The sequence below is a fragment of the Cupressus sempervirens genome, chromosome 2, assembly GCF_028749045.1.
Source record: "Cupressus sempervirens isolate cs-2001-9-10 chromosome 2, ASM2874904v1, whole genome shotgun sequence".
Taxonomy (NCBI): Eukaryota; Viridiplantae; Streptophyta; class Pinopsida; order Cupressales; family Cupressaceae; genus Cupressus; species Cupressus sempervirens.
In genome coordinates, this window is record NC_143119.1 from 478,307,218 (window position 1) to 478,326,025 (window position 18,808).

At 35.0% G+C, this 18,808-nt stretch overlaps 1 protein-coding gene across 3 annotated transcripts in view; it reads right to left on the reverse strand.

Annotated features, from left to right (window-relative positions):
- Positions 1–280: 280 nt before the first annotated feature.
- The window catches only part of LOC149573110 (uncharacterized), an 88,934-nt gene continuing 70,406 nt past the window's right edge, over positions 281–18,808 (reverse strand). The window contains exons 2-7 of one of the 3 annotated variants that reach the window (XM_089814291.1): positions 8,532–8,632; positions 8,248–8,388; positions 6,288–7,940; positions 1,361–1,450; positions 757–896; positions 281–488 (exon numbers count right to left, since the gene is read on the reverse strand). In XM_089814291.1, the coding sequence (XP_089670417.1) occupies positions 762–896; positions 1,361–1,450; positions 6,288–7,940; positions 8,248–8,388; positions 8,532–8,632 (2,120 nt within the window). In that variant the 3' untranslated portion in view covers positions 281–488; positions 757–761. Of the gene's footprint in view, positions 532–653; positions 897–1,360; positions 1,451–6,287; positions 7,941–8,247; positions 8,389–8,531; positions 8,633–18,808 lie in introns of those variants that run through there. The other 2 variants (XM_089814290.1, XM_089814289.1) reach the window with 2 other exon arrangements.

Consider the following 18,808-nt stretch of genomic DNA (forward strand, 5'->3'; position numbering starts at 1 on the left):
AGACATAAAAATGACAGTTCAGATTAAAACTGGCATGGTTCAATCACTAACACAATGGATAGTTCATTAGGAGAGTAGGAACCAAATCACACAACAGTTGTTGGAACATTGCTTTCAATTCGATACAAGTCTATGGTTACAGTGATATCATAATGATTAATCCCTAGATCTGATACTACTAGAGAGAAAGACCTATTCCAAATGCAATCCCAAGGCAAAGGGTTTTAACTTTAATTTGATTTGTTACTGAAACCAGTTGAATGAGAATTTGACTAGCCAGTGATATAATATAGGAAATTGAAAATTGCATAATCATTAGAGTTATATGCCCTTTTGCAAGACTTTTGGTGCTATACTGAGCACTTCTTTTAAAATGAACAGATCCGTGAGCCTGTAAAGCATGTTTACAATCCCCAACTCTACATTACAAATGACATAAACAAAACTATGGATCCAGCATCACATCATTATTTAATTCTTGAATACTCCTGAAAGCATCACACATTTTGCAAACCATAAGTATGTGTTTATCTGTACACACCACACAAGCGTACATAAATGAATGATAACCTGGTCGTTTCTCATGACTACATTGAATGAAGATTTTAAATGTACTATCAGAGGAGAAACTCTTTCTCACTGTTCTCAAGAAGTGCAGCAAAAAAACTAGCCTTTTCATTGATGCAAAAAGCATTTCCTAAACAAAAAATATCATGTTAATGAAATCATTGGTCCTGCTACATTTAATGCACTCACAATCATTAATTGGTGTCATGTACTGAGACAGGAGCTACAGGGGCCGCATCTTGAGAAGGCTCTTCTGTACTTACTCCCTCATTTAACATATTTCTCGTCCCATCTGTTATCACTTGGTTGTGGTCTCCAACACCTAATTTCTGCAATATACTGAGATTGGCTCAAACTGTGTATTTTTAACTTAAAACCTCTTCTTTGAACACTCAGAAATCTGTACATTGTGATCTAGTGAGGTAACCCTAATTTCATGTTGAAGACTTGATAAGAAAGGACATTAACTGGAAATTACACTAAATCGGTACTGAGTGCTCAAAGAATTCGATGTACAAATGACATTGAAAGAAAAAACTAAGCAAGCCAGAAAAGTTGAATAAAGTTTGAAGCATGGAGTAAACAAAAACTGAAAAAGTAAATTCAGATCAAAAGGCTAGATGCAAAAACAGCTGAATCTGATCTAAAAGTCTTTGAATGGTGTTCAACAATGGGGAGGGGAATCTTGAATATACAGGCTTAGCATTAAAATTTCAAATTTTCTGGCTCTATTTGTAACCTTGAAAGTTAACCTACAGTTGTCGAAAATCAATAAAGAAATTAATCACAATACCTTCTGAATTTGGGACAGCTCTGCTTGCATGCCCTCTATCTGTAAAGAAACATCTGTTGGTTGCCTGTCATTACCATTGGATCGCCTGCCCTGTGACAAAAGACAGACGATTCTCAGATAGGAAACTTATTTTAGCTTAGTAGTTGGATCGTTCTTCAAAGTAAGCATACAAAACCTATCCTCGAAGGAAAAAAGAATTGACAGAAATCTGTATGACGAGTTCTTATATGTAATTATACACATTGAAAATAGTGTAACCGGTGTTTAACAATGAGTTCCACTACTTAAAATAAATAGTAAATACTACTACTAGACAGGCACAGATTATATTGGAAGGATGATTATACAATAACAAGCACCACATTTAAATGCCTGGGAGTACAAGGGAACAAAGTTACACACAGATGCCAGATTCCACCTAGAATATTTAAAATAACATCTGCGAATGGAAAATGCTGCTAGAAGCATTCTTTGGCATCAATAAGAATCAAGAATATGCTGGTAAACAACTTTTGTTAAGAAACTCTGTTTTGCAGCTCAGAACTTTTGAAAGCAGTTTTAATCAAAATCATGAGATTTCCACACTCCATAGAATTATAATGATCAGCTTCTGGTTTTGATTATGTTTGTACTTTTAGCATCAACATTTTGGATCACACTCTATGATCCATCATCAGGATGAAAGAGAGAGATGTAAAAAATTGTGAGTTGCAAATAGGGACAAACTCGAGATAACTGGAAAGGGGCAGGGGGAAGCACATAGATCAAAAACAACACAATAACCCCAAGAAAAAAAGAAAAAATAAAATAAAAAGGACCACCAAGAAAAAGGAAAAAGGGAAAGAAGGGTAACAATATAACAAAACAAAACAACCTACAACACTGAAAACTAAAAACGGAAAACACAATGAATAAAAAAGAAAATAATAAAGAAGAGAATATACACACACAAACATGCATACACCAAAAGACAAAAAATCACTAAAAAGACAAGCCTAGTAAAAAGGAAAATCATAAACACTCATCAAAAAATAAAACACGAGAAATAAAACAAAAGAACACAGAATCAAGCGGGGAAACCAAAATTAAAATATGTTACATCCTAAATTTTTGATCTTTTAAAATAATATTTTAGCCGTTGTAATGATTAGTTAAAACTCTCGGATGTCATGATCTTGTGAAATGGAAGTTATGGTTAACCGTTTTTTATTCATGTAAAAATGACTTGTTAGTTGTTCGTTGCCATTTCAACTAAAATGAATGATTATATTTTAAGATGAATGTTAGTGGTAATGGTGGTTAGCGTTGTGATACTTATGAGTTATTGTTGTTTTTAGCTATCCTGATTTAAATGGAGGAATATGTTATTATCGTGGAAATATTCTTTTGGATGCAAAAGCAGATGGAGGGGGGGAAGCATTGCTAAACAGGATTTAAGGAATGGGACACCAAAACAAAAGGGTACATTAATAGACTATTAAGTATGAGCTCTAATCACCTTGGTGAAGGATTTAATGGCCAGGCAACACGGAATGTACCTTGGACAATCATGAGCTACCCAATCAGTTCTTAATGCAAGAAAACATGTAAAAAATTATTGGAAGGAAGATGTTACCTTCTCTTTATTTTTGTTGTGGCATTAAGTCATCATCAGAATATAAATCTATATACTGACACCATGGTATTTTAACACCTATAATTGCACTTACATGTATGGCCATATATACATACATATGTGTGTGTATAAAATAATATATTGAAAGGAAAAAGAGAACCACATGATTTTAAATTAAGGCATACATGTACGTACAATTATAAGTGACATCAAATAACATGATGACAATATCTAATTATATTTTGTATATTTATATCAACCTTGAGTAAGTAAAGATATATGTCTCTCATCGGTTCCATGACGTTGAGATATTGCCACCTCCATATCTGCTGTAATCTTCTTTTGAAATTCGTTTAAAGATTTTTTACGAGTTTTGCGCTATGCTACTCCCTTTCTTGTAAAGGAGGGAGTGTGTAGTGTTATATGTAAGTATGCCGCTACAAAAGAGTGCTTTCTCTCTCTTGCACTTCTCTCTTTTCATAGGTATAAGGACTCTGAAATCTTAGCAGAATTTATATATATATTATATGGCATTTGATATAACATCATTCTTGTTGCACATACGACACCTCAAACTGCAACTAACCACAACAATTGCTCACAGTTCAGAAAGCAAGCTTGTGAGTGAAGTTCTTGGTGATGTGCTGCGATCACTCAACATGAATATCAATTCTCAGGTCATGCTACATTTCCATAATTCACTTTTACATGCATTCCGTCTTTTTGTTATACCATTGTTAATGAATGATCATACTGATTTCGTGCATCCACGATTCATGGATTAGAAATACTGGCATTATATAAGGCCTTGAATAATGATTTAGAGAGCATGGAAGCTATTTTATTTCCTTTAATATTTCTATCTTGTGTACATTGGGTGATAGAAATCATACAGACCGTATAGTCCCAATCAGCTTTAATTATTTTGATTTCTAGTAATCATAGTCAAAATGTGTATCATGTACAACAAATATATATAGAGCTTGTCCTGATATTACTCATGAGATCCGACTTATACAGTGGTATAATCTATATGCCATTGAGACAAGAACCAGACTTGAGTAAGGAATTTTGATTACTATACTAAAATGCATTGTATACATTGAGACCTCCCAGGATACACCCTAGACCAGGAAGGTCAAGCACGAATGGGTGAGAAGGAGAAGTATCCCTGCAAGAATAACTTAAAATGTCAGAATGAGAACAAATGAATAATTTAAAATTGCATATGTCAGGTCAGCTCATGATTGTCCAAATACAAATGTTCCGGTTGTCAAATTGAGCGGTGGTTGATCGGGCTCATACACTACCCATCTAAATCCTTGTCCAAGGTAGGTTAGAGGCATGCTTGCCACATTTGATCACCAGAGGTCTGGGTGCTAGCTGACATAGGGGAGGCTAATGGAGGGTATCCACTGCCTTGTTGGCTGCTTAGCCGACATTAACACCAGGATGCTCGGATGGCACAACCATGGTGCCCCAAGCCTAACCCTAGGGTAGGGAGGGTCTTTCTCATAAGAGATTGTGTGGGGATAAGTTAAGGTCCGCAGTTGGGAGGTTAAGCCTATGCCAATGCTTCTCCTCTTCACCAGATGTTGAGGCTTGCATAACACATTAACAAATATCAACACTTGTATGATTCTTGAACTTGTTTATGTTTTCCTCATCTTATTTTCATGTCATTCATTGAACTGTATATTTATATAGTTATGTTCATCATAGTATCAAATGATTATGGTAGAAGTGGTTATGGAAGTTATATTAGTTTCTTTTCATGTAATTAGGAAAAGGATTGTTTCTAAATTGTTGTTTACATATTCTTGTATATTGAACTTAGTTGTTTGTTTTCTTTCTAAATGAATTAATGAATATAACTGCCTTATGTCATTTTGTAATGAAGGATAGATTTATCTCTAGAATTAATCTTTTTTCCAGCATATGAAAAATGCAAAAAAATTCAAAGGCATAACATGCAAATGCAAGAATAAACAAAAGCATATCACTGAAAAGAAAAAATCTAAATGTAAGCCTATATATATATATATATATAATATTAGGAAAGAAGAAGTAAATAAAAAACAACTTAAAATAAATTAAAATAAAAGAAGAAAAAACAACAAAAACACGAATGAAAATGTACCACATGAAAAACTAAAACGCAACACATGTAGACACTCACAAGATGACTCAAAAAGGTGAGAGGGAGGGAGAGGAAAGCTAGGACCACCCAAGGAGAGGAGAGGAAGCCAAAGGGAGAGAAGGGGACCCCACCTACCAAAGAGGGAGTGACCAAACAAGAAGACCAAGAGGACAAATAGCGATCGACCCCAAGGATGTTGATGACTATCAAGCGCAGCTAACAAAGGGTGCAAGAAAGGGCGTATGAGCCAACATTCATCACGATTGAGGTTGATAGGGTAATTATTAATATCAACAACCTCTCTAAGCTTTCTATTGAAACATTTTTCCTCAATGAAAAGGATTTGTGTATTTTCCAAAAAAAAATATGATGTTTGGTAGAAAATAAGTGCTCAACTAAGGCAGATTTGTGGACCCTACCATGCTTAATGTTAGAATTGTGCTCTTTGATCCGGATGTGGAAAGAGCAATCTATTTCACCAATATAGGGATTGCTACACCACCTTATAGATTCCTAAGTTGGCAAAATGTCCTTGGAGTTTTTAATAGAAGGCGCTCGACTTCTAAGTTTGGAAAGGGGTTTGAAAGTAACATGCAGAACGTTTTTGGAAAGGATCTTTGTGGTCTTTTGGGTGATGCCATCCACAAAAGGAAGGGAGGCATTTAAAACACATGATGGTGGGGAAAGTTTGGGCAAAGAGGTGGAAAGTTGGATAGACCTAGCTTGGTTGAGGGCCCTAGATATTTGCCCAGGTGAGTAACCATTTAGGCACAAGACTTGGCAAAGATGGTTAAGCTCAAGTCTTGGGTTATCATAATCACAAATTCTATAGGCTCTCAATGCAGTTTTACTATTAACCTTCAGTCACTATGAAACTTATAGAGCTCAATTGCTATTCTTTTCTGGATTCGATTGTGTAGCTTTTTTTGCACCAATGTTTTGGATCACACTCTATGTTCCATCATCAAGATGACTACTCCTTATGCTTCTTTACTCATCCCGATGATGGATCACAGAGTGTGATCCAAAACGTTGATGCAAGAAAAGCTACACAATCAAATCCAGAAAAGAATAGCAATTGATTTCATGGACTGTGGAAATCTATTACTCTGACTTCTAGAGCTATTTAACATTTTCCTTGATTCATTTCACTTAGTTCTAAAACTTCTTACCTTCGGCTCCTTTTTCTTTTGTTGCTGAGCTTCTCTAGATGGAGCATTTTTCCAGATTATTTGCTTCCTAAGTCTCAGTATTTCCCCTTTTGCAGATGATATTTCTTCTTCAAGCTTTTTAGCTCTCTTTAAATATGCATCCTTTTCCTTCTCAAAGCTCATTAGGAGTTTGTTTGCATGTTCTGCCCCTTCTTGAACTTCTTTAGTTAGTTGATTCTGTTTCTCTAGAGATTCATATAATGAATCTCTTTCTTCCTCAAGATTATTGATTTTGGACTTTGCAATCTCTAACTCTTCAGACAATGACATTATACAGGTTCTCATTTCCTCCATTGATTTTGTGGCTTCGTCAAAATCTCTTTGAAGCGTCCTATTAATTTCCTTCTCTTCTAATAGATTTCTTTCAGATGCCTCTAACTTTCTGCTTAAAGCTGCTGACATTTGTTTTTGTTCATTCAAGGCTGCAAATGAAGTCTCAGCTGTCTTGCAAATTTTGGATAGTTCTTCCTTCAAATTCTGATTAGAGATTGAACTGTCTTCTAATTTCTTACTCAAAAATAACATTTCATTTCTTGATGTATCCAATGCTTTCTTAACTGAACCCAATTCACTGGACAGTTTTCTGGAGGTTTCTTCCTCTTCATGCACTCTTTGCTCCAGAGCACTACGTATGGCATTGCTGTCATTTTGTAACCTTTTAATTTCTGACTCAAGATTCTTTGTTACTTGTTGTGAAGTTGTCAAGTCACTGGACAAATTGGCGACTTGGCTTCTTGAAACTTCTAAACTTTCAACAGATCTCTCCAGCTCATCACTAAGGTTCTTCAAATTTGTGTTTTTTTCTTCCAACAAGGCTTCCAAAGTAAACTTCTTTTCCTGTAATCTAGCAGCAATCTCATTATTTCTCTTGTTTTCATCATATGCAATTCTCAGTTTTTCTTTCAGCTGGTTGATCTCTTCTTGTTTTGCAAAAATGGCTTGTCTAGAAGAAACCAAATCTTTCTCAAATGTAAGTTTCATTTGATTAAGTTCTTTGTGCAGCATGACAAGTTTCTCTTTAGAATCTTCTCTTTCTGCAACAGCCAAAACAAGTTTTTCATCCAGTTCCTTTAGGGACAAATCTTTCTGAGATAATTCATTTTTTACCTTGTCAAGCTCCAGCCGGAGTTCCTTAATTTGAGTCTCTGCCTCTGATAAAGATTTTCTTGTCTGTTCAGCCTTGAAAGAAATTTCTATAATATTTTTATCTCTTTCCTTTAGAGAAAATCTCAGGTTGCTCACTTCCTTTTCTTTTTCTTGAACATTTATATTCTCCAAATTCAACTTTTCTTCTAATTCATTAAGTCTTCTGTTGTCTAACTCTAAATCTCTTTTCAATGTCTCATTAGCCTCTTGCACATGCAAAATTTCTGACTTAAACATTTCCACCCGCGCTTCCAATTCCTGCACCATGTTTTTCTCTATCTCAAGCTGCTTTTGTAAACCTTTTGCCATGTCCTTGGCAGATATTAGCTCCTTTGATAGTGCAACTTGCTCTTCCTGGGCTCTTTTTTCCCGTTTCTGGCTTTTGTCTTGTTCTAACTGTATTCTCCCCTCCAGATCCTCTTGCAGAGAAGCCATAGCTATTTCTTTTTCTTTTAAATTAGCTGCATCCTGCAGCAACAGATCAATGCAGTCAATATAAAACAAAACAGGAATATCAATACTTCAACAATAATTTTGATGCACAATTCCCATGGCTTGAATAGATTATTCCCAGACAGCCCATATGTCAGAATCCTACTAACATTTTATATTATATAGAAAATAAGACAATCCATAAAGGATATGTTGTTTACAAATCTCAAGAAGAAGAAAACTGTTAGCGAATTATCCGGAACTTTAAGTATAGACAAATTTTATGTGATATGCCATCACAGACGCTAATCTTTACTTAATGCACAGTAGCCAAAGGTCTTACAGCTTCAATAATAGACTCGGCAGCCACCCTACCCTTCCTCTCTAGCATATATAAGGCACCCGCAACTCCAGACCCAATTATTCCAATTTCATTCAATAGGCCAAAAATTGCATTTCCTTGGGACTTATTCTCTTCTGTAAACTGCAAAATAGGAAAATCGTGTCTTGTAAGAAATATGCTAAAACACAAGGTGTGAAGAAAAAAACAAAATAGAACTCTTATCCCACTTTACTAGGATGTATTCATTCTGAGTTTTTTCAAAGGATAGACAAGTTAGGAATAACCTCTAGTGTTTCATTTTGTTGTTGAGTTGGAGAAGCTACTGCATCCGTAATTTCTATTTTCTGATTTTTTAATGTCTTTGATACATCCATAACTTCTTTGTCTGCAGGGATCAAACATCCATGAGCTTAGGATCAGGATTCAAAAATATGATGTCCTCTATTCAAAGTTTAAAGATGCGGGTCTAGAGTTACCATCTGAAACCAATAAATGGACCAGAATTGGGATCAAGATAATTTGAATTAATTGGCAGGCAAAATGTTTATTGAAGTAAGCATGCCCACTGAAGCTGAACATGATTTGTGTCTTTTTTTTGCAATAAGACTTTCTTTTCAGAAAATCTACTTTAAAAGCTCAATCAAGTCACTATGATTCAACAAATATATATACAAAATGCCTTTAAAAAAAAGAAAAGAAATCCCAGAACAAGGGATCACGAGGAATAAAATATATATGAAACATTTGTAATATAAAAGTTCTGTAATATACAACAGTGAAGCTCTCAATAACTATGACCCCAAAGAAAGCACAAAAGTTTATGAGTGAATTCTTTCACAAATTTATTACAGTTATCCTAAGAAAGTAGGCTCTGACGTTTCTGCATTTAAATGAGTCAAAAGTTTATATTAGTAGGATATCTTGTTGTTCGAATCGCTTGAAAACCTACTCAAGAGCTGAGTCCAGACTACTTGGCAGCTGCATGGAATTAAGTTCAAGGCTATTCAAAATAGGAACAAGGATATTTCTTTTCAGGTTAACAACCTTGAACATTGTTATGTTATTGCTAATATTGCTAAGATGGCCTGTGATTTGTAAAATATATCCTCCTTATATTTATCCTTGAATGTGATATTTCATAGTAAGGATGAACTCAAAGTCCAGTTTCAGATTGAATATCCTGATTTGCCTTTGCTTCTGGGCACTTGTTGATGGGGATTATCAAATCCTTCAGGAGGTTTATCTGACATAAGAACTTTTTTGTTTCTCCTCAGAAACCCTTGCATTGATGTAGATCTCTCCCAAGGCATTGAGTCTATTGATATTCGAATTGGAGGATAACACATCTCCCAAAGGCTGTTTTAAATTAATGATCCCAAAACATACCTTCCTTGTGATTCTACAGAATATAGATTAGTGATTTCCTACTCGCTTGTGGCTAATGTTGAGCCTTTTCTGGTGGCCAACTTTGCCACCAAAGTAGGAAACTTGCAAAGACAACCAAGAAGGTTAGACGACCATTGACAGCAAGAGGAGTGCTTAGCTTGACAGAGAAAATGTCAAGGCCTCTAGTTTTGCTTCTGTGTCAACGAGAGCAGTTGTTACAGTAAAAATGTCTTTGGCCTGACTGGTTCTCAGATATTTGTACAACCTATGACTTCCAACATTCCCAAGCAGCTAATTTTCTTACAAGCAATTGGGAACCAATTGCTGACATTCAGCCCTTGCAACCTCATCTGGAGGCAATGGAGTCAACATCCAAAGCAAAAAGTTGTTGTCTTTCTACCTTGACAAGTAGAAATCATTCACAATGTTCCTATAATCCTTCACCACTGTAGTGGTAAGAGGAGTTTGTACAAGAAAAGAGACGGCTAATTTTTAACATGGTAATTTTATGTATGACAACCAAAGTAATAATTTCACTAAAAGCTATGCATTCTTGTGGGGGTTTGGAGGAGAATATGAACCTTGATGCTCTCCCATGATTGTGTTCTCATGGAGTGAGCACGGTCTGACTCTTAATAACCTTATCCATAAGGACAGTAGGAGTAAGGGGAGTTTGTACAAGATAAGGGGCAGCTAATTTGTAACTTGGTAATTGAATGCATGACAACCAAAATAATAATTTCACTAAAACCTATGCATTCTTGTGGAGGTTTGGAGGATACTGTGAACCTTGACGCTCTCCCATGATTGTGTTCTCATGGAACAAGCACAGTCTGACTCTTACTAACCTTATCCGTAAGTCCTAAGTGAGGGCTGTTTGTCGCCATTCCCAAGGAATGAATGTTTTATGCCTGCAAAAAAATATTTGCAGACAGCACTTAATGCTGATGAATTTGGTGCCATATATTACATGTTAGGCCACAAGTGAAAAAAATGTCAAACTGGCACACCAAAATCTTATTACTGTACCTGATCGCATACCAGAACCAGCAACCTGGCTAAACAACAAATGACAACTAAAAGTGTAAAAGAAGTTTACTTACACAAGCACAAAATAAGAAACATAACAAATTAAGAAATGCTAAACAGTCATCAAAACATAGGAAAACAACATAAAATAAGCTATGATTTTTCTCATGCCAAATAGACTGCATAGAAAGAGAAACAAACTTGAATTATAAGACATAACTAAAGCTTTAATGTCCAATTACTCTCTAATCATGATATTGCTATCAGGATTCAATTGTGTAGTGTTTTTCGAGTCAAATTTATTGGCACATGTTTCACGAGTAGTGGTTCACATGAACCCATCTTTCATGAGAACAAATGGAACAGAGATGGGTCATGTGAACCACTACTCATGAAACATGGGTCAATGAGTTTGACACAAAATAAACTACATAGTTGACTCCTGATAGTAATATCACAATTTGACGTGCTGTGAAAAATATTTCCTTCTTATCAATACTCTCTAATTGTCCTTAAGTATCAAAGTTGTAGTCTTAGAGTATATATTTTAATATTCCAAACAAACTTGGAGAATGTAAATTACCTCCCTTTTGACAATGATCCTTTCATAATTAGGAAAAATCTCATTAAGCTCAATTAGCTGATTATCTTAACCACTGTCTAAGATTAGCAATGATAAACGTATTAGTTCTCAACCTGCTAGTGTATGTGACACAACCAAAATTAGGACCTGGACTAGACTATCCAACCTTGCAAGCAATCACACAAAACAAACACAAAATTGCATGTGAATTGAAAAAAAGTACTTCTATTATTGAAAATAGGAAATCAACATGCCCGCAAGCTTACATTTGGCCCATCAGCTCCACATGTAGGCTTGCAAGCCGCCTTTGGCTTATTACGAAAACTAATTCAAAACAAAAAAAAATAATCTTAAATTACCTTTCTCATAATCTACCTGTCCCAAATAATCCCTAACTACTGTTGAAGATCTACCATGCTTCTTTACATGTTTATATATCATATCCAATTGCAATGTCCATGTTGACCTTCAAATCCCAAACTTGTGTAACATGTCATTCCAATCGTTGCTTCTTGAAAAGGGTTCAAATATTGATGCAGATCTATTTGGATGATATGTGGTCCCTTCTTGATGTCACTCTACTTCATATATGCGACACAATCCACTCTGCAAGGTTTGTAAATGCTTTGCACGCTAATGCAGTTGAGTCTAACTTGAGTTACTCCAGGACACTCCCACATCAGACCATCACGAGTATTTGAAAAGTGTGTCTTGCACGTTGCCATGTGTTGTCCAAACTATTCCAGCACACTCTCTGATATCTAAGTTGCATCTTCTAGTGACTTGTCCATCTATTTGGCCAAGCATTCCTTGTATTCCTTATTATGGGTGTTGTGCCTTGCCCAACTAGCTAGTATTTGTTCAGTTTTCTTGGGTGGTGTTGGCATACATTGTAGTGGTAATGCTTATATGTCCTCCTCAAGTGCTCCATAAAACTAATAGAGATCCACAATGTTGGAGATCGATGAAATGTCCACTCCCTTTGATAACTCAACTTCATAGGTGTTTTCAGAATCAAATTTCCAAATGATCTTGCAAGGCCCAAACTTCATCTTCAACTTATGATATCTACCAGGCATAAATCTCTCTTTCCAAAGATAGACCGTGACTTCATTGACTTCCGCAAATTCCTTTGGTCTTCACTTGGCATCACTTGCCCCTTGTTTTGGTTGTTAATGACTTCTAAATGTTGTTGGTCCTTCCCATGAACTGCCTCCATGCGTCTTGCGATGTCATGTCCCTTTTCAAATAATTAAATATAATAATTTTTGCCAAGGCAGGCAGGCCCAAAAAGGTGAAGTTTCGGAAAAAGGGGATAATCTTTGGAAGCTAATGGACTAATCAATGAAAATTATTATTAAAATATGTTTTATTAACCCCTCTTGGACGTGAGTTAGGGTTATGCCCTCTTTTAAGGGGGTTTGGAGGCATTTTGGGCTGATTCCAGAACTTGATTTTTTTGCGCATTGCTTTGTTGTTCTTTAGAGGCTGCCAAACCTGTGAAAAAGGAGACCCAAGAACGGAAGTTTGCAGGTTTCCAAGAAGACTAAGGACGGGAGTTTGAAGCCATTCCATGTGCATGCTCATGCTGAGTTTGCCTTTGTGCTGAACAGTGCAGATTGTGGGTTTTCGGGTGTATTTTTTGGTAAGAGTTTGGTGTTTCCAGTTGAGTATTTCATATCAGTTTGGGTTGCTGCTGTATATCAGAATTTTAAATGTTAAAATAGAGCTAAATATATGTACTTGGATATGATTATACTTCTGTGATAGATTATTAAGTTTTTGTGGTGATTCCGGGCTATTTTGTGCTATTTTCGGGAGCCCGATGAACATTGTTTTTGTCCTCCGTTTGGGAGCTATTGTGTGCATGTTATACAGATCTGGAAATATCATTTTATAGGCTGTTATGCTACTCAAATTTCTGTAAAAAATGTCCACTTTCAAATTTATTAATAATTTGTGAAGCTGTGAAGTTTTTGGCACTATTTTCGGCATACCCGATTTGGGGTTTATTGAGAAATTGGTGGATCTTTGAAATATTGGTTGTTTGATCTTAAAGATCTGATTAGAGGCTTGAAATATCATACAAAATCAGTAAAGGGACATTTCATGTGAACTCCTTTGATTCTGCCCTTGTCTTATCATGTGGCTTGTTATCTCTAAGTTCAATTGCTCCTCTAGGTTGCAGACCAACCACTTTTTCAAATAGTTTCCTTTCAGTGCTCTAATTGATTGAATTGTTGAATGCAAACTTTTCTTGTAGTAGGACCAAGTACCAATTTCCTATTTTATCTTTGACCAAGCATCTAAGCAAGTTGCATAGACTTTTGTTTACTACCTCGATCTTTCCACATCCTACAGGTGAAACATCGTATTGAATTTTAGGTCTGTCAGCATCTTCTTCAACAACATCCTCCAAAAGTATAAGGTAAACTTGGTATTCCAGTCTAAAACAATGCTCTATGGCACTTTGTGCAATCTCAACACTTTCTAGAAGAAAAAACAGCATTGCAAGGAAAGAAATGTGCTATCTTAGAGAATCTATTTACTGCAACAAATTTGGAATCAATCCCTCTTTGAGTTTTTGGAAACCCCCGACACAAAATTCATATTAATATCCTCCCAAGATCTCTCCGGAATTCGAAGAGGTGTATATAATTTGGTATTTTTTGCCAATTCCCTAGCCACTTTGCTGATCCTACATTCTTGAACATATTTTTGAACATCCTTGTAGATTTGCAGCCAAAAGAAACCATCATTTGTTCTTATGTGAACCCTAATTAGACTTAGAGGATAGCTTTTTCCCACTTCTGTTGGTGTGGTTTCCCCCCATATTTTTCTACAAGGGTTTGGTGGCAACACCCTACGAGGCCAAAAATGACTATTATTACATAAGGCATCCAGAGTTATTTTTCTATTGGACAACATATTCTAACCCTAATTTTGTAACCGACATAAGTCTTGAATAAAATGGATTAGGATTAAGGATTTTCGTATGATGATTTAGTAGCTCCTTGCAGTAGTATTGAGTAGCAAGGGATTACAAAATGTAATCAGGTTGAATTATTGGATGATTATATTGGACTCTCTATTTGGTGGGCGTAGCCCAAGATTAGATAAACTAGCTTAAATCTTTGTCTTATGTTCTATTTTTGTATGCTTTATTCCTTTGCGTTATTGGTTATATTTGCATGTAAATATTATATTTTTGTCTAATAATCCTAAACATCCTTAACCAACACTACTATTTTATCAATGCCAAATTTCCCCCTAATCCTCCAGAATGCTTCTCTTTGATTAGATTCTCCCTCATGCAGCTCCTTGGAATGTAGAATTGATTTCCACTAAATAACAAATTGTCCTAAATAAAATCTTCCAACCACTTACTTATGTTTGTGCCTACCAATTCACTACTTGCCTTCCATGCCTCTACAAAGTTTGGGTCATCCTTGTACAAGTGTTTCAATTTGTCAAATCCCACTACATTCACCCACATCTACATCATTAAGTATCTTCTTCTTAACGCAACCACCACTTAGTTTGATTTTCTACTTAAGTGTTTGAGTACCAAAGTATAAATCTGCATGAATTCAACCCATCACAAGTGCCTATGAGTCAACTTTCTTTGACTATCTAAATACTGGTGTGCTTGGTGACCAATGAATGGCACAAACTCCTTTGACCACAAATAGGATCTTCATTTCTTTAGTGCTTGGAATATGGCATAAAACTCTTTGATTATATGCTAAATAATTCTTACAGGCATTGTTCAACTTCTCACTAGAACAAGCTATTGGTCTCCCTTCCTGATTGAGGACTGCTCCATTGACGTTATTGTTGGCATCACAATCCACTTGAAAGAATTTTTTGAAATCCCACAATGTCAATATTGGTTGCTCCATCAACTTCCATTTCAACAACTCATAGCCCTTCTATGATTTGAATGTCCATTTGAGCTCCTTGTCTTGTCTCATTGCCTTTGTCATGGATGCGTAGATAGTGTTGGAATTCTTGCATGAACTACTTGTATAAATTAGCCAACACATGAAAAGGTCTCACCTCTCCAACACTTAGTGGTGTAGGAAACTTTGCAATTGCTTTCACCTTCTCTAGATGGGTAAAAGCACAAACCTCTATCACCTTTTATAAAGAAAAAGGATCTCAAAATTTTAAGTGTTTAACTTTAATGACATAAAAGTGGCATGTGTTTAGAATTTGAAGATGATGTAAACTAATGCAATGTGCAAAATTGGATGGAAATTTATGTTTAGATTTATTTATTTTTAAATTGAGAACTAATTTATGTATTTTTTTAATTTTTAAAGTCCATTTTTTAATTTTTTTTAAATGCTGAAAATATAGAGTTTCGTTCCCGCCAAACAAATATATACAAATGATCATATTTTGCTTTGATTTTATAATATGTCATAGTTGACATGTATATCTAGTGGACAAAAAAAGAATTTTTGATTTTTGATGTATATTTTTAAAGTTATAAGTGTTCAAAATCGAACTTATCAAAAATTGATAGTGTTTTTTTTTGGCCAAACTTTTCCTATCAAATCTACATATTTTTTAAAACAAGTTACATATTCTTGAAGAGGACTCTCTCCTCTAGAGGTAGATAATAAAGTTTTAATTTTTCGAACATGATTTACTATTTTTTCTGTTTTTTAAAGTGACGTCTTCTTGAATCTTAAAATACCTACTTGTAATATTTTAAAAGTACAACATATTATAACTACTCAAAACACTATAAATTTTATATGACCATAATCTTGACTCCGAGAGCTACAAAAGGGTATTTTTAGTTTTTGAAAAAACTTCATTTTTATGGAGAAATTGGCCTTAGTGAGAAGTTTTAAAAATACTCTATTTTTTTCTTGTGTGGCTATCACATAGGATGCCACATAGACAGTTTCAGCCGAAACCCAAAGTGACTTTTTATATCCACTTTCGTGACCTCATATAAGAGAATGTTCAAACATAACACTTTTGGTTGTAATGCTTTCGGCCGTGACCCCATTAGATATCCTCAAAGGTAACACAGCTTTGTGCTTTTACCTAGATCCATTTTCAATCCTTCCTTAAAGACCACAAACCCCAAATAAACCAATTCATTCTTCATGAAACGACACTTCTTGATGTTGATCAACAACTTCGCTCTTAGCCATTGGAACACTTGTTTGATGTGTCTGATGTGTTCTTTCTTTGTCTTGATGTAAATCAAAATATCATCTAGATAAGAAAGGAGAAATTTCCCTACAACTTTTTTTACTACCCCATTCATTAGTCACATGAAAGAAAGACTTTGGTGCATTGGTGAATGCAAAAGGCATGACTAGTTACTCATACAACCTCCCATTAGTCTTGGATGCTTCTTCCATTCATCCCCTTCCCTAATCTCGATCTCATGATATCCACTCTTGAGATCAATCTTAGAGAAGGATCTCACACCGCTTAGGAAAGCCATTATATCATTGATACTTGGCAAAGGCAATTATATTGATGTCTCTTGAATTTGTGCACATTCTTCATTCTCCATCCTTCTTTGGCACTAAGATAGCAGATATCACCAATGGACTCAAGCTCTCCTAGATTAATCCCTTCTTTAACAAGTCTTGCACTTGTCTATTCAGCTATATTTTCCTTGTCGCTGTTATCCAACACACCACTTTGTTGGGAAAACTAGCTTCTAGTATTACGTCAATGTGATGACTGCTACTCTAGACTGGAGGCAATCCCTCTAAAATATTCTCCAACATTATCTTGAAATTGCTCAAGTAGCTCTACACCTCCCTCTGTGGTACATCTCCCTGCCTTGCGTCAACAATTCTTCCTCCTTTATTGCCACAGTCTCTCAGAATGGGTGTAAAACAAGTGTTAACATGCTTCAATCATACAAGAACTTCCTATTACCCACTAAACAAATCCCTACACCTTTGTGCACCACCTACTGTTGTTCTTCTTCCGAGGGAATCAAGATATGCTTCTTTTTGTCTTTGATTATAGTGTAAGCATTCCTCCACCCATCATGTATTATTTTTTTATCATAGTGCCAAGGTTGTTAATTTTGGAGCATTGTTGAAAATGTTCTAAGCATTGCCATATTAGGTATGTGTTTTCCAAATGCAACCTCTTGTATTTATAATGAGCATAGCCATGAAGAGACATGTCCCTTGAAGGGACATGTCTATTCATTAATTAGATAATTAATATAATAAAAAATTTAATTATAGTTATATATATTATATTAATTTCTCTCATATAATAATAAACTTACTTCTCAAATATTATGAGCACATATATATAAATTATATCTCATATATATTTATAGGTTTATTCGAGTGAAGCTACCAAACATCAACACTCCCTCTTAGCTAGGGAGGATAAACACAAGACAATTATTACACCATTGATAATATTAGGAATGACAAATTTTAAGGATATCTTTGATCATAAGATATCCACTATTTCGATATCACATTTGATATCATGAGTATTGGCCTATTATCATATCAACACATGATATTCACCAAATACGTGTTATATATCTATACAAACAACTCATAGACCATCAAGTGAATGACATCTAAAACTTAGTTGTTGATTTACAAGATATAATCCATCATGATCTATTTCAACATTTACATAAAATGTATATCATGACTTAAGTTATTGTAAGATTGTCACCTTCCAATAACTTCTGCAAATACAAGTGATGGTCATTTGGAAGTTGTCACTTCCTCATGATGTATATAGGGGGTAGGCCCATTAAATCATGCAGTTACACACATGATACCAAAAGTTTACATGAAGTCAAAACTCCCTCTGATTTTGATATGATCAAGAGCTTCAAAGATGAACTGAAACATATCCTCTATCCGCTCCTTCAAAGGGATGTGCTAGACTCCCTCTAAACATCAATCTTTTGAGTTCTTTTACCTTCGATGAAGTGTTAGACTCCCTCTGAATCTGATAAATCCTCCTTTTCCTGCAAGAACATTCTTGGAAAAGATCAAGGCAAATAATTCTTATTGAAAATAAAAGAATAACAAGAGAGAGACTAAGATAATATTCAAAGATGATTCTGCTTAAAGATATAAGATCATTCCAATGTAATATAGATAAATATCTAATTTAAATATATACTTTGAATATATATGCATATATATTCCATCTTCTATTTATACACTTCAATCTATATTATTGTATATATATATATATATATATATATATATATATATATATATATATATGTATATATATATAAAATTGTGTATTTGATACCATATTATAATATAATATAAATGGAACTTAATGTACATCTTGTTTACCGTACTGGGTAAAGAAATCAACGCACAGACAATAGATATGAATAGCAGAACTTCTTATTATTATTCGCATAAGCCAAGACATTACATTATGCTTGATCAGAACTGATGATTACAATGCTTCCCGAAGGGGGTATAAATACTCACCGAAGGGCCTTTTGGAAGGTTCCCGAAGGAACCCGTCGGGCACAAGTCGGCTACATAACAAATAATACATACTATCCTACTC